The 16,848-nt window shown below is 41.9% G+C and overlaps 1 protein-coding gene across 1 annotated transcript in view; it reads left to right on the forward strand.

The window, feature by feature from the left end:
* The window catches only part of LOC112237428 (contactin-associated protein-like 5), a 64,022-nt gene extending 49,726 nt beyond the window's left edge, over positions 1-14,296 (forward strand). The window contains exons 14-24 of the mRNA XM_024406026.2: positions 860-1,016; positions 1,502-1,629; positions 1,825-1,995; positions 2,648-2,866; positions 4,659-4,898; positions 6,374-6,598; positions 6,709-6,842; positions 7,956-8,043; positions 9,853-10,056; positions 12,136-12,210; positions 12,914-14,296. Coding sequence (XP_024261794.1) covers positions 860-1,016; positions 1,502-1,629; positions 1,825-1,995; positions 2,648-2,866; positions 4,659-4,898; positions 6,374-6,598; positions 6,709-6,842; positions 7,956-8,043; positions 9,853-10,056; positions 12,136-12,210; positions 12,914-13,149 — 1,877 coding nt within the window. The 3' untranslated portion in view covers positions 13,150-14,296. The remainder of the gene's footprint in view (positions 1-859; positions 1,017-1,501; positions 1,630-1,824; positions 1,996-2,647; positions 2,867-4,658; positions 4,899-6,373; positions 6,599-6,708; positions 6,843-7,955; positions 8,044-9,852; positions 10,057-12,135; positions 12,211-12,913) is intronic.
* Positions 14,297-16,848: the final 2,552 nt, after the last annotated feature.

A 16,848-nucleotide genomic window follows, 5' to 3' on the forward strand; every position in this document is an offset into this window, starting at 1 on the left:
CGTGCAGTTTGAATACTAAGGATTCATATTTGCACATTCTTTGTCATGACCACAAGAACAAAACAATAAACAACAAGTAATTTGTCTAGTATTGATATGCTTTCAAATGCTTGCCCAACACTGGGACCTATTCTGACTAAATAAGCAAGCAACACTTGTGCCATAAGAGACACTGTTACTGTCAATATTGTACTGCAGGTTTATTTCAAGACCTCTTGCAGATTAAGTTCAATGAGAGGGCGTATATAATGTATGCAGGTTTAGCATGCAACATCACGAATCCGCAATGCACAATGCAGATGTGTTGATAGTAGCCTATAGCTGTGCTGAGAGCTGAGGGGCTGCTCTCTACAGGCCTGCAGTGTCTCTAATGCAGAGTCATATTGTCTGACGGATGGCTGTAGCAGGGCCACTTACAGATGCTCCAGGAAATGAGCCCTGCATGTCTGACTGGCATCACTGAGGGTTCATTGACACAATGCCATGGGATGCCAACAGATGTCAATGGCTCTAATCACAGTCACTGTGCAGATAGCCATACTGCAGAGATAACCCCTGGATTATGAGCTGGTCTCTAATAGGATTTGTCCGAGTCTCACTGACCAGCAGGGTATTGGAATATTTGCATACGGATGAGATTGTGTATTCCAAGGATTTCATTGCTAAAATGTTGGCAATTTGTCTAAGCATCTGGCTAGTCTATCTGATCCAGTAGTTATGCTTTTGAACTAACTGTATAACTAGCTACTGTAAAGCTTTTTCTCTTAGTTGCATATTTCCTATATTTATATGTATTTTTCATTTACTGCATTGCTATAATTGCTTCTTTTTGTATGAATTATGTTGTGCTCTGCTGTAGATGGTACCCCATTGTCCTGGTGGGTGGACCAGGGTGGAGAGAGACGGACTTACTGGGGAGGCTTCCTGCCGGGGGTACAGCAGTGCTCCTGCAGCCTGGAGGAAAACTGCATGGACATGAACTACTTCTGCAACTGTGATGCCGACACAGACTCATGGTAACAATGCAAATATGTCTCGTGTATCTCTGGGCTGTTCATTAATGAATATGCTCGACAGGCCTTTGGGTTTGTCTAGTGACCATTATTATCTAAAAAAATATATATTTATATAGAACTTTGAATACAGGGATATTTCTATCACAATTCAACAGCTGAAATGCAAAAATGACTATATGAAGGTGTAAATTACTATCAAAAACATATTAGGCTTCAACTGCAGATCTTATCATGATATTCTTTATTACATACTTTATCTTTAACTTGAATTACGTTGTCTACATTTATTCTCATCCAGTGTGTCCCTGTGCAATTTTGCATTTGGGGAACCTCATTTGCATATCTCCTGAGGCACCCGTCCACACCTTGATAGATCACCCCATCTTTATAGTGTTTACTCTAAAGTTCCAGGCAATGCTGACTGAGGAATGGATTAGTTTATCTGTTGTGAAATGAAGAGGCTTCTCTCTCTCTCTGTATTGCAGGGCTAATGACACAGGAGTCCTCTCCTACAAAGAGCACTTACCAGTGAGTGAGATCGTGATTGGAGACACCAACAGAACAGGCTCTGAGGCACTCTACAGAATCGGCCCACTGCGTTGTTATGGTGACAGTAGGTGAACTCTCCTGTTTTGTAAGGGCATCCTTTTGGGCATCCTTTTCCAGACCAAATGCTGATTAAATATTGAGTATGTTCAAACGCTCCACTTAGTTCCAAGACATAAACCCTTTTTCACTCATCTCTGTATCCTTATTATGTGAGTCAAGACTTTCCTCTAAGAAGAAATTACTGTTTCCTGTTTTCTAGAGTCTGTGTGGAATGCGGCGTCCTTCTACCAGGAGTCATCCTACCTGCAATTCCCGACCCTCCAGGCAGAGCTCAGTGCTGACATCTCCTTCTACTTCAAGACCAGCGTCCCATCAGGAGTCTTTCTGGAGAACCTGGGCCTCAAGCACTTCATCAGGCTAGAGCTCAGCTGTGAGTCTGTAGGCCCCACACACACACACACACCAAAATCCATTTGGAGGAGACCAGCAGTGTGAAATCATCAAGATTATATTTTCTGATGAAAGCACTTCCCAGCTACAGTAGCCTACATTTTACATGCAGTTGAAACATGTCACTCCTGATTTGACCTGCACTGCATAATGTAATCCTAATGAAACACACAGTGCTCTAATATCAAGCTGTCAAATTAACCTATAATAGCACTTGCTGTGGTAACCATAAAATCAAAATATCCTCACTGAATATAGAAATAACTGCTGAAGAAAATAATTGTCAAACTGCATTGTGAATGTACTAAAATTAATAAAGAGGAGGACAACTTAGTTGTTGGGCTCAATATGCATCTGAAAAAAGCTTCTCTTTAGGTCTTTTGTAAGAGTCCATTCTCTCACAGGACATTTGCAGCACTGAAAAAACTGCAGCGTCCTCATTTACAAATATTGACAAGCTGTCAACACTGCCCTACATAAAACCATACAGGTCATCAAAGCCTTCTAAGTCTCAATGCATCACATTGCATGCCATCGACATAAAACGAAATAGTGTATCATATAAAAGAGGAGTCTCAGATTCAATGCTAACCTGACTGACTGTTAGCTTGTGTCCCAATTTGTTTTCTCAGCTCCCTCTGTGGTGACGTTCTCCTTTGATGTGGGAAACGGGCCAGTGGTCTTGGCCGTTAAGTCCCACGTGCCCCTGAATGACAGGCAGTGGCACTATCTGAGAGCGGAGCGCAGTGTGAAGGAGGCTTCTCTGCACGTGGACCAGCTGCCCCTGCGCTTCCTGGAAGCCCCGTCTGACAGACACCTCCGCCTCCGGCTCAACAGCCAGCTGTTTGTGGGTAGGGATAGGGTGAACAGCCCTTCTGTGGATTAATATGTACATAGAGCAGTTATAAATCAAATCAAATCAATTGTATTGGTCACATACACATGGTTAGCAGATGTTACTGCGAGTGTAGCGAAATGCTTGTGCATCTAGTTCCAACCATGCAGTAATATCTAACAAGTAATCTAACAATTTCACAACAACTACCTTATACACACAAGAGTAAAGGAAGGAATAAGAATATGTACATATACATTTATGGATGAGCGATGGCCTGAACGGCATAGGCAAGATGCAGTAGATGGTATAGAGTAGAGTATATACATATGAGATGAGTAATGTAGGGTATGTAAACATTATATAAAGGGGCATTGTTTAAAGTGACTAGTAATACATTTATTACATCCAATTTTTAATTATTAAAGTGGCTAGAGATTTGAGTCAGTATATGTTGGCAGCAGCCACTCAATGTTAGTGATGGCTGTTTAACAGTCTGATGGCCTTGAGATAGAAGCTGTTTTTCAGTCTCTCGGTCCCAACTTTGATGCACCTGTACTGACCTCACCTTCTGGATGATAGCGGCGTGAACAGGCAGTGGCTCAGGTGGTTGTTGTCCTTGATGATCTTTTTGGCCTTCCTGTGACATCGGGTGGTGTAGGTGTCTTGGAGGGCAGGTAGTTTGCATTGGGCAGACCTCACTACCCTCTGGAGAGCCTTGCCATTGTGGGCTGAGCAGTTGCTATACCAGGCGGTGATACAGCCCAACAGGATGCTCTCGATTGTGCATCTGTAAAAGTTTGAGTGTTTTTGGTGACAAGCCAAATTTCTTCAGCCTCCTGAGGTTGAAGAGGCGCTGTTGCGCCTTCTTCACCACGCTGTCTGTGTGGGTGGACCATTTCAGTTTGTCCATGATGTGTATGCCGAGGAACTTAAAACTTTCCACCTTCTCCACTACTGTCCCGTTGATGTGGATGGGGGGTGCTCCCTCTGCTGTTTCTTGAAGTCCACGATCATCTCCTTTGTTTTGTTGATGTTGAGTGTGAGGTTGTTTTCCTGACACCACACTCCGAGGGCCCTCACCTCCTCCCTGTAGGCCGTCTCGTTGTTGTTGGTAATCAAGCCTACCACTGTAGTTTCATCTCAAACTGCAAACTGAGTTGGAGGCGTGCATGGCCATGCGGTCGTGGGTGAAAAGGGAGTACAGGGGAGGGCTGAGAACGCACCCTTGTAGGGCCCCAGTGTTGAGGATCAGCGGGGTGGAGATGTTGTTTCCTACCCTCACCACCTGGGGGCGGCCCGTCAGAAAGTCCAGGACCCAGTTAAACAGGGCGAGGTTGAGACCCAGGGTCTCGAGCTTTATGACAAGTTTGGAGGGTACTATGGTGTTAAATGCTGAGCTGTAGTCGATGAACAGCATTCTTACATAGGTATTCCTCTTGTCCAGATGGGTTAGGGCAGTGTGCAGTGTGATTGCGATTGCATCGTCTGTGGACCTATTGGGGCGGTAAGCAAATTGTAGTGGGTCTAGGGTGTCAGGTAGTGTGGAGGTGATATGATTCTTGACTAGTCTCTCAAAGCAGTTCATGATGACGGAAGTGAGTGCTACGGGGCGATAGTCGTTTAACTCAGTTACCTTAGCTTTCTTAGGAACAGAAACAATGGTGGCTCTCTTGAAGCATGTGGGAACAGCAGACTGGGATAGAGATTGATTGAATATGTCCGTAAACACACCAGCCAGCTGGTTGTACATATTAGAACACAGAAATGCCATATTAATTCGTTATAACCTGTGGTCCCTCCTCCAGGGGGAACAGCGGCGAGGCAGAGTGGCTTCCTGGGATGCATCAGAACTCTGACTATAAACAGTGTGACCTTTAACCTGGAGGAGCAGGCTAAGATGACCCCGGGGGTAAGCGTTGGCTGCCCCGGCCACTGCAGCGGCTCCAGCAGTCTCTGCCACAACAGAGGGAGGTGCATTGAGAAGAACAGTGGCTACGTCTGTGACTGCTCCCAGTCTGCTTACGGAGGACCCTCCTGCAAGGAAGGTGTGAATCTTATAGTAACTTCATCATAGAGATGAAGCCTTGGGGTTAATTTAGCTGTAACGTACTTTCATCTAATCATTCTGATGCTGTTTTGACACCGAATCTATGATTCTAACATGCAACATGTAACTTCAAGTATACACACAAAACATGCACTGTTTGTAAAGTATAATTTTTAACACGTGGGTGTACAAGTTCCCTAGTGAAGTGCAATCGGCTGCAATCAGGGAAGTTGATTAGCATAGAGCTGTAAAATGTCACAACAGCCATCTGTTGCAAAATATTGCGTTACATTAACAGAAATCTAACATCGCTCAGAGTAGGGTGTCCACCTATTGTTATAAAATACATTTTACCAAGATAAATAGGATTCTTCATGTTATGAATCGTAAGCTAATACTTCCAATAATAAGCACCGAGCTCTGTTGACAGAGTAGTGCCACTTCTCCCAGCGACTTTTGAAGATTTTACATGTTGTGGTGGTCTTCTGCGAAGTTGTTATCGCGGGTCATGAAAAGCAACATTAACATGACAGGAGAGATATGCTTGTTTTTCCCGAGAAATATATATATTTTTTAAACTGGAATTTCGCATTAATATGAAAAGTGTACACTAAAATAGGAAATGTCGTGTCTCAAATTCGATATCTGTCTTATCTCTATATTGTTTTATGTCCTCCGGTTTCGAGAAGAAAGATGACGAGTTCAATGGTGAGCCTGTAAGTTTGCCTTAATTCTCTCACAGCATCCAGTCTAGCTGACTCAATGGTATTTTCCAGATGTTTTACCACATTGTTTTCTCTGGGCTCCGTTGATTTAGTCTTTCTAATCTTGGCCGTCCTACAATGGTAAAAACTCCAAAAACGCTATGATAGAAACATAAGGTTTGGACCATTGGTTTCCGTAGAGGAGTATCCATACAATTAAACATACTGTATTATTTTACCCATTGGTCAAAAGATGCATTTTTGATTGGACAGAGGTGAAAACATTACATTTGTTTTGTGTTTTCTAGTGAAATATTCAACTACAGCAAAGATCTTAGGCTGCTTCAGTCCTGATGATGTTCACTTGCTCTTGAAGTTTTGGAGTAGAGGTGCTGAGATCAGTGGCATTCAGAGTGCAGATTGGAAAATAGATCAAAGAGGGAGAGGATGAGATGACTGCTCTGCTGTCTCTGGTCTGACTGAGAGGATCCGGCTCTCACATTCACACTAATCTATGCCTCCATTATCATGGAGCAGACCCGCCTGAAATATTCCACTGGTCTGAATTACAGTAGTCCCACTTTGATTCATTCCCACTTCCATGGAGTGGGGGGGTTTATTTCATATTAACCGAATGGTAGATATTATAAATGCTGCTGGCCCTGGGGCTGAGGCTATCCTCAAGTAAAAGGTGACCACATTGTGCTGGACTATCACCATGATATAATGCAGTACCTAACCCCCATCTTCTCTCTCTGTGTCCATGCAGAGGTGTCTGTTTCATTTGACAGAGAGTCGTCGGTGACCTACACCTTCCAGGAGCCTTTCTCTGTGATGCAGAACAGGAGCTCCAAGACCTCCAGTGACTACAGAGAGAGCAGCAGGGCCAGAGAGAACATAGCTTTCAGCTTCATGACCACACAAAGCCCTGCCATGCTGCTCACTGTCAACACCTTCAGCCAGCAGTACATTGCAGTCATCCTGGCACGCAACGGTATGGACCCCTCTACTCATTTTTCACTACAATAAATAAGTTAGGATTATCAAGGTAGGATTTTTACCACTGAATTGACAGTTTAACCCAGTTTGTGTTGTGATCAACAGGGAGTCTCCAGATCTGGTACAGTATCCATGTGGACAGGAAGCCAGATGTGTTCAGCCCCAGCCCCAGCAGCCTGGCAGATAGACGCCTCCACCGTATCAGAATCCACCGTCAGGGGAAAGATGTCTACCTACAGGTGAAAGAAGGGGATGTATAAACATATGGGATGTTAATATTTGCATGAGTCAAAGGGAAATGTAGATGCAGGGGAGTGAAGAGAGTGAGGAGCAGGGGAGTGAAGAGAGTGGGGAGCAGGGGAGTGAACAGAGTGAGGAGCAGGGGAGTGAAGAGAGTGAGGAACAGGGTAGTGAAGAGAGTGAGGAGCAGGGGAGTGAAGAGAGTGGGGAGCAGGGGAGTGAAGAGAGTGAGGAGCAGGGGAGTGAAGAGAGTGAGGAGCAGGGGAGTGAAGAGAGTGGGGAGCAGGGGAGTGAAGAGTGTGTGGAGCTGGGGAGTGAAGAGAGTGTGGAGCTGGGGAATGAAGAGAGTGTGGAGCTGGGGAATGAAGAGAGTGAGGAGCAGGAGAGTGAAGAGAGTGAGGAGCAGGGGAGTGAAGAGAGTGAGGAGCAGGGGAGTGAGGAGAGTGAGGAGCAGGGGAGTGAGGAGAGTGAGGAGCAGGGGAGTGAAGAGAGTGAGGAGCAGGGGAGTGAACAGAGTGAGGAGCAGGGGAGTAAACAGAGTGTGGAGCAGGGGAGTGAAGAGAGTGAGGAGCAGGGAGTGAGGAGCATGGGAGTGAAGAGAGTGAGGAGCAGGGGAGTGAACAGAGTGAGGAGCAGGGGAGTGAACAGAGTGAGGAGCAGGGGAGTGAACAGAGTGAGGAGCAGGGGAGTGAACAGAGTGAGGAGCAGGGGAGTGAAGAGAGTGAGGAGCAGGGGAGTGAAGAGAGTGAGGAGCAGGGGAGTGAAGAGAGTGAGGAGCAGGGGAGTGAAGAGAGTGAGGAGCAGGGGAGTGAACAGAGTGAGGAGCAGGGGAGTGAACAGAGTGAGGAGCAGGGGAGTGAACAGAGTGAGGAGCAGGGGAGTAGAGAGGATGTGTACAAGTTGTATTCAAACAGTTGGGGCTATATAAAAAGATGACGTGAGCAGAGAGAGGAACTACACTACTTGGTCACCATGAGCAAATACCTTGTTGGGAAAAATGTTTTTACGGTAGCTAACACTAGCCAATGTGTTGGATTAACCAAGTATACTGTATGTGGTTGAATGTGTTCTTCACGCCCTCCTTGTCCTTTTTCCCTCTCCCACTCCACTAGATTGACAAGGACATGAACCTAAAGTACAGCCTGTCATCAGACGCAGAGTTAATCTCCATCAAATCGCTGACTTTGGGGAAAGTCACAGGTGAGCCCACCATAGAAATGAGGACCTGTTGGTCAATGTGGTTTGAAATGACAACATGACTGGGGGCTACTGTCAATGTTTTGTTTTGTTCTACATGGAGGAAATTAACAGCCTAGGACATGATGGCAGGGATTAGAAGAATCCGTCTGCAATAAAAGCAAAGCTTGTAAACTGGAAGAGATAGAAGAGACATGTCAGTGATATCACATGTGATATAGGCATTCTACAAATGAGATTTGGTCAAATATCTTAATCACTTCTCGCATCTGCTGTAGGACTGACAAACAGATGGGGAGGGGTGTGAGCCACTCTCATCACCACCCCACCAAGACATTGTATCTGTCTAATAATCAGACTCACATGTTGCACGCACAGCAAATCTTGGGAGTATTGCACTCAAGCTTATCACTTTGAGCATTAGTCAGAAGCTAAATGGAACTCTTATGTAAATCAAGCCTAATTTGTCTAACAAAGATTCTCAATAGCTTGGGGAACTAGCAAATCTATGCTAATTGACAACACAATTTGCATTTCAAAACAAATGTATTCATCTTATCATTAAGGTACCACAGAGCCCCACGGATGAATACATTTTATATAGAGATTTTAGGAGCAACATTCTTTTTTGGACATTGGTCATTGGCAATGTATAAGATATTTAGAGCCGGTCAACAAAAAACTATTCAACATAGGCCTGTAAGCCTTAATCATTCTAATGGTAATTGCTGTATTTCCAACTTTCTCATCAAACTCAAGAAAAATCACGAGAGTAGAGTTAAACAGACAAATCTCCTTTATGTATGCGAAATCAGGGCTTTTACTCTATAGGACATAACATTCCCTCTAAGGTATGCTGTTTCTCACTCTCAGCCACATTGTATTCATAAGACTTCAGCACAGCACAACAGCATCCACTTGTTCTCTAAAGGACCAAAGGAAAGACATTTACCTTCTTGGCTGGGTTATGTCTCCCAGGGATCTATTAAGTCAAAATGAATGCTGCAGCGCCACAAACAAAAATCAATGATAGACCATTGTGGCGATGATCATTGCGCAACTTTTTTTTGGGCCAACTACTTCCTCTACAATAAATGTGTCCCCCATGAGAAGTATGCTGGTAATTATAGATTAGAATATTATTTTAAAGGGAAGATGCTGTTGAATGTTCACCCAGTCTGATTAGCTCCATTATTTAACTATAGAAAGTACTGTATAGGAAGAAGACAATAGTACATCTTTAATGGAATGACAGGCACACTCCCATCTCTGTTGTATCTTAAATTCCCATCTACTCTTGTCCTTAACACAAATCAAAACTGTAAATTGCATCTCAGCTCTCCTATTGCTGATGAGTGATATTCAAGTGCTATAAGCAGCCATGATGCTAGCTGCATATGTGGCAGTCGTTATTGATTACTTTCCTGCAAATGGCGAGGAATCTTTAAATAAATGTATGGTGGAGCTCTAATTGCATTTGCATACATTTCCTATGCAATTACAGACTCTCCCGTTGAACACGACAAGCAGGGACAATTTTCATACAGTCTCAAGAGAGCCTGCTCAATGGGTCATATCTCACATTGACAAAGAGAGATTGTTATAAGGGATACTATACAACATGCCCATCAAATGTTTGCATGCATGACTGTACGTCACTTCTGATAGAAGTGTCTGTTAAATGGCATATATTATATTACTATTATTCAAAGTTGGATGCTGTTGTAATGGTGACAGTCGTGGATGTTTGAATGTTTTATGAACATCCAGATGAATCGACAAATAAGTGAGTACCTTACTTATTGTTTACAGGAGTGGATGCTGTGGATGAGGAAGTGATGCGGGCAGGATCTAAGGGCTTCATTGGCTGTCTGTCATCAGTCCAGTTTAATCACATGGCTCCACTGAAGGCAGTGCTACTAAATCGTGGCAGCTCATTGGTCACTGTCCGGGGTCACTTGGTGGAGTCTAATTGTGGGACGTTGGCTGACTTGACAATATTGCACTCTCAATCAGGTATTGTGTGTTGTATTCAAAATATAATGTATTTCTGCCATTTTGGAAGACGTGGGGTACAAAGATTAGCTGTATTTAACTTGTAGAGTTTTAACTATGGAAAATGTCATTTAAAGTAACTGTCCAGTGTTTCCAGATTTTTATGAAATATGAGCTATAATTAATTACAATATGAGTGAAATGGTTTTTCCTTCCAAATGTTTTCTTCACAAAAATTGTAATTAAGTACAGTATGTTAAAAAGCTGCTTTTCTGTGTTTGAATGGTGTGGGCCTACCCCAATAACAGAATGGTGTGTGCCTACCCCAATAACAGAATGGTGTGGGTGTTAGTGATGCGCGGGTTCACTAGTAACCCGCAGTCCCCTTGATTATATCCGCGGGGCAGGCGGGTTTAGGGTCATGAATTATTGTGTGGATGAAAGGCGGGTGGGGGGGGGGGGCTGAATGAAGAGAAAGCAATACCTTCAAAAAATCCATAAATGTATAATTATTGTGCAATTTATATCTATAGGCTACAGTGAGGGTTTTCTTTCATTATTTTAGGCTATCTGGCATTAGTGCGGAAGCCTAAGCTTCAGCGCCTGACTGCATGTGTGCCAAATAGCCTATACGCCAATCGCCAAATACATTTAGGAACAGGCAGAAAAAGTTTACTTTGATCCACGGAAGCAAAAAGCTGTGAAATGGAGAGTTGGAAATAAAGAGAAGGGAGGGCCTGAAAGCTCATGTTTGGGAAAGAGTTGGTGAAGTGGTACAGAAGGATGATAGCAGTGTTATGTGTGATGTTATGGCTATGTTATGTGTGATGATTGTGAGGCCCTATGCAAATTTGACAGTCACAAGACAGGGACCTCAAATAGGCCTATTGTAGCCTACTGTTCAGATGGGTTAAATGGAAACTGAAATCTAGACACTGACTGTAGGTCTGTAACCTCTCACATAGCCTTAATATTTTGACAATGGAACAGAAGTGGAGAAATATGATTTCTTTCTTTCAGCATCTTCAGAGAATGTGAATGTTCAGTTAGATACAATCTGTAGAGGTATTGTCTTTATCAGTATCATAAAAGCTGATAGTATTACTTTCTAGTTCCTTACAACCGGTCAAACCGATGTCATTGGGACATTTTGCACAGAAAATCGTTGCCGTGGAATTTTTTATTTTTTTTTGCATTTTCTCCCGGTGCCTAAACATCTCCACCAAAGAAGCTGAGATGACAGAGAAAACGGTACTAATGTCAATTAGATAGAAGTCTTAATTCTATCGATTTATTACATTATTCTCGTGAGCAAGGGTTAATTTTTCTTCTAGGGCAACATATAATGACAGGATAGAAGCTGAATGTATATTATTATTATTATTATTATATATATTTTATTTAACTAGGCAAGTCAGTTAAGAACAAATTCTTATTTACTCTGAAGGCCTACCCCGGCCAAACCCGGATGACGCTGGGCCAATTGTGTGCCTCCTAATCACGGCCGGATGTGATACAGCCTGGATTCGAACAAGGGACTGTAGTGATGCCTCTTGCACTGAGATGCAGTGCCTTAGACTGATGTGCTGCTTGGGAGCTTATAGACTAGTTGACTAACAAATATCTTACCAAAATGTTGGAAATTATAAGGAGAAACATATCTAAATCAGGCTGATTGGGCAGCTCAGGCACTGAACCAACGTTTTATCATGATAAATGTGGAAATAGCAAGCTTTTTTTTTATCAGTCTAAGATAAGTTTGAGGTGGGATTTTTTTCAATCATTTTTGGTCTTATTTATGCTTTGGCCACAAGTGTGAGTATAAGAAGACTCAACATTATTTGTGTATAAGTTATCAGCCTTCAAAAGTGCGATTTTCACCGGACACAGTTACTTTAACATTTCAATCTTGTCAACACAAGGATAGAGTTTTCAGTCTGTCAGATTCTTACATTGTCACAATGATGGTACCCAAGTGAATGTTGCTTTTTCTTTTATGTTTGTTTTTCATCTATATCCTTCGGTCACCCAGTTCTCATATAAATGACAGATCAATGATCTAATCCATTCCTCACTGCTCTCTCTTCCCTCCTCCGGTAGATCATTCAGAGACAGTCAGCAGAGGCAAGGGGCCATTAAGGAAGGCTTCAAAAAACAACTCAGTGGTAATTGGAGGTGAGTTTTCCAATTCAGAGTTGTTAAAGTGCTCAATTGCCAAAGTCAGTGTGATGTGAAATGAGCCCCAGCGATCTCTGCCTCTCTCATCAGACGTTTTCTCTGAATAATGTGTGTCTGTCAAGATAGGATAACATGCCACAGTTTAAGGCATTTCCAGCACTGGAGAGACTTCCAAAGTAATTACCCAGAAGCGATGTTATTTGAACTGTAAAGTAAAAGGTCTTGTAAATTGACTTTCAGTCAGATATGATTGTATGCCATGGAGTTAATGGATTGACTGATCTAAATATATATATATATATATATATATATATATATATATATATATATATATATATATATATATATATATATATATATATATATATATATATATAGCCCAATATATATTCCTGAGTAAATTCCTAGTGAGAGACATTTTTGTCAAGGGATTTTAAGTTCAAACAATTATCTGTGCCACTGAAGTTAAAAGATATGGAAGGTCATTTTGCTTAGCCTAAATAGCCAAATTGCCATCAAATCAAATGTTATTTGTCACATGCTTCGTAATCAACAGGTGTAGAACAACAGTGAAATGCTTACGGGCCCTTCCCAACAATGCAGAGAGAGAGAAATGACTTAGTAGATATAATATAGACATAGAAAAACATTTATCCTAATAGAGGATCCACTAAAGATGACTGCTATTTCTCCCCCACAGGAGTAGTGTCCGCGGTGGTCTTCATCACTCTGTGTGTGGTGGCGGTGATGACCCGTTTCCTGTACCAACACCGGGAAGCCCAGAGAGATGCCAGCATCAAGGAGAAGGAGCACCGACACAACCTTGAAACAGCCTACCGGAGAGAAACTGCGTACCAGGCAGAATCAGCCTACCGAACAGAGCTCCACCTCCACCACAGCTCCACCCTCAGGGACAACAGGGAGTACTACATCTGAACACCAGTGTTCCAGTACCCTTGGTCATCAGGGAAGGCCTCTTCTCTGTTAGTGGATTTGGAAGTGGAGATGTTGCTGCAGAATCATGGACAACATTCCGGACAAACAAAAGAACCCAGAGCCCAAGCCCAATACCCTTTCACAGGGATTCTGCCAGGGCCAATGTCTGATTGTTACAAAACATGTAGGTAGTGGACAGCGAGTTTAGCCAATTTTTAGGGCTGTAAGTGTATTATGTGGTTGGTGGAACTGTTAAACAATATGGAGTGAATATGCAGGTGTGATTGTGAACCATTTCTCAACCAGCAGAAGTAAGAACTGGAAACCTAAGTGAATGTCACCTGCCACACCTACTGAATGTGTACAAATTTCCGAAGACATCATTATTCTTGTAACCCCCAATATTCTTCAAGATTTCCCACAGAGTTCTGTGGAACGTCCTAAATTACATGTGAAAGATACGAACGTACTGTAGGTCTGTAAGTGACGCCAACTGTGAACTTTCCAGTGTGGCAAGGGGCCTATACTGCCTTCTGTAAGAGTGCCTCTTCATATTGTTTTAACCTTTTTTTTTAACAACCCTTTACAACTTGGTTTCAACTCCTTAGTGTTAACTTGTGTTTTGAATGTTGTATAAGGGAATCAATCACACATCTGAACATGACTGTAAAACATTTACTGTACTGTACCTGTACTGTAAAAACATCCTCTGTTCGAACCTATAACAAATGAAAGGTGTATTTTGTTGTAATTATACAATGCTGTAATTTATGTTTAAATGATGCATTATGCTCAAAGGGGAGTATTTTGCTATCAGATGGATTGATAACTACAGTATATGTTCCACTTCAAAAGTTGTGCTGGCCCAGATCATTTAGAGACATCCCTGTGACTGGAATTTACCTACAAGTTTGCCATTCAAATCAATGCATGGTTGTGCGAAGATTCAAGTCACGAAGTTGTCTCAAGACAAGAAATGATCAGATGTCTCTATAGAAAAACTTTACTAACCACTAACAATGAGATTTTACTCATTGTTTTATTACCACATTTGTCATTTATTTACCTTTTCTTCTTTATGATTTGTATAGTTGCAGTTGTACAGGTATATTGTATAGATGTATATTTATTAATAAACGGAAGACATTCTTAATGATATTGTAATGTACCTTATTCCCTTCTTACGTCCCTTGGAATAGTTCAGTTGACTGTCATGTCAATTAAAATTATGATGGATTTGCAAGTCAATCCAATCTTCAGAAATGTAGTAACCTACATTAAAATATGTTGATTGAAATATAATATGAAATGCATGATTATAGGATCATGTAATATTCCCCAAATCCTCATCTAACCTCTTGTGATCTTCCAGGCAAATAGATACAAACACTCCCCACTTTACATGCTCAATGGAGGGTTGATACAGTCAGTTTGAAATAAAACAACTAGGGCATGAGCCGCTTCAAAAATATATCTCTGACAGTGTATATGTAAAATAAGTTCAATCAAATCAAAATGTATCAAGACAAAGGTTAATGTAAGTACTGGCGGTAGAGAAGTCAGGCGCAAGAGAGCAAAGACTGTTACAACAGCGCAGTTAATGATAAAAATCACAGTTAACAAAAACAATATATACAATGGGACAAAAATCCCCGACATAACGTTCACAAGCACTTACAATAAACAATACTGGACAAGGACATGTGGGGAACAGAGGGTTAAATACACAACATGTAATTGATGGAATTGAAACCAGGTGTGTGGAAAGACAATACAAAACAAATGGAAAATGAAAGGTGGATCGGCGATGGCTAGAAGACCGGTGACATCGACCGCCGAATGTCGCCCAAACAAGGAGAGGGACCGACTTCGGAGGAAGTATATATATATCCGCCACACTGAACCTCAACACGGGGGCCCCTCAGGGGTGGGTGCTTACTCAACTCCTGTACTCTCGGTTCACCCACGACTGCGTGACCGTGCATGACTCCAACACCATCATTACGTTTGCTGACAACACGACGATGGTAGGCCTGATCACTGAATACGATGAAAAAGCATACTGGGAGTAGGATAATTACCTGGCAGTGTGGTGCCAGGACATCAACCTCTCCCTCAATGTCAGCTGATTGTGAACTACAGGAAACAGAGGGCCGAGCATGGGCCGATCCACATCCTGTGGTGGAGTGGGTCGATAACTTCAAGTTCTATGGTGTCAACATCACTAAGGAATTAACATGGTTCAAACACAGCAACACTGTTAAAGGCATGACAACGTCTCTTTCCCCTCAGGAGGTTGAAAATATTTTTCATTTTTATTCTTTACACAGAAGCATCCAGGGTCAATGCCCTGATCAAGGGCATGTTGACCGATCTACTACCAGGCCAGAAAACGTGAACCCGAACCCTCCAAGATCTCCCCACAGTTCCCCAATAGCTGTCCTTCAACCATGCGAGACCCCTCCCACAGCCCCCCCCAGGAAGAAAAATTAAAAATACAATTTATTCCATTCCCCACCCCCATGAACCCCCCAATGCTATACAACCAAGAGAATGAACTAAAGAGAAAAAAGTAAAAGACAGAGGAAAACCGAAAACAACAATGCAAAAAATAAATTTAAAACAAATGACATCAAGGACAGCTAAAATCATAACAGCAATGCCAACTGTATATGTTTGTGTGCATGCCTGGCACGATTACACCATGCTTTCCTATTTATTTCCTTTTTTTTATTCCTCTGACAGTTTTGATCCTTTATATTGGGCAGACAGACCAGTTCCCTACCTCCTCCCGCTGCCACCTGCCTCCTCCATTTTTGGGGTAACGCTGTAATCAATTGGTTGTACTCTTGGATTGAACAAACTTTTCCGTATAATTCTGATAACTACATGAAGGACATAACTCTACCATTCCAATGTACAATATAATTTAAGACAAAAATACCCCTTTCAAACATCTTTCCAATAAATACAGGCATTTTCTCAACCAACATATTTGAGTTCAGCCATAATATTAGTTGCAATATTTGGTCTATCTTTTCAGGGGGATGAAATTGAAATTGTAGCCAGCTCTTCAATGCTTGTTTGAAAAAGAGAGATACTATTTTCAATGAATCAAAAATGAGACATGGCAATCTGCACACATGCAAAAAGGCACATTTTAAACAATGGATGAGCTTTTTTAGTGTACCTACTTGAGAACCATTTAGGGTTCAAATAAAACTTTTGAATGAGTGAAGCTTTTAGTGAGAGGATAAGTGCTTTTATATTTAAAATCTCAACCCAACCAATTCATATTCATTATATAGATAAGCACGTTTTACAAGTTTTCGATTGAAATTCATTGTGGATAGCTTATTTATATATTTTGTGATATGAATACAGAGTATGTCTATGTCACCATCAGCCCATGTTATAGGTAAACTGCTGGGTAATGTAAAAGTTGTATTTTTTAAGGATCCAAAATGTAATATTGTACACTTATCATAATTGGATTTTATTACAGAGAGTACAGAAAAGTTATCTAGATCTTCAATGAGACATTGCAGGGATCTAGCGTGCGGACTTAATATAAAACTTGAGTCATCGGCATACATGGACACCTTTGTTTTTAAGCCTTGGATTTCTAATCCTCTAATGTTGTTATTGGATCTGATTTTAATAGCTAGCATTTCGAGGGCCATAACGAATAGATATGGT

The sequence above is a fragment of the Oncorhynchus tshawytscha genome, linkage group LG03, assembly GCF_018296145.1.
Source record: "Oncorhynchus tshawytscha isolate Ot180627B linkage group LG03, Otsh_v2.0, whole genome shotgun sequence".
NCBI classification, from domain to species: Eukaryota; Metazoa; Chordata; class Actinopteri; order Salmoniformes; family Salmonidae; genus Oncorhynchus; species Oncorhynchus tshawytscha.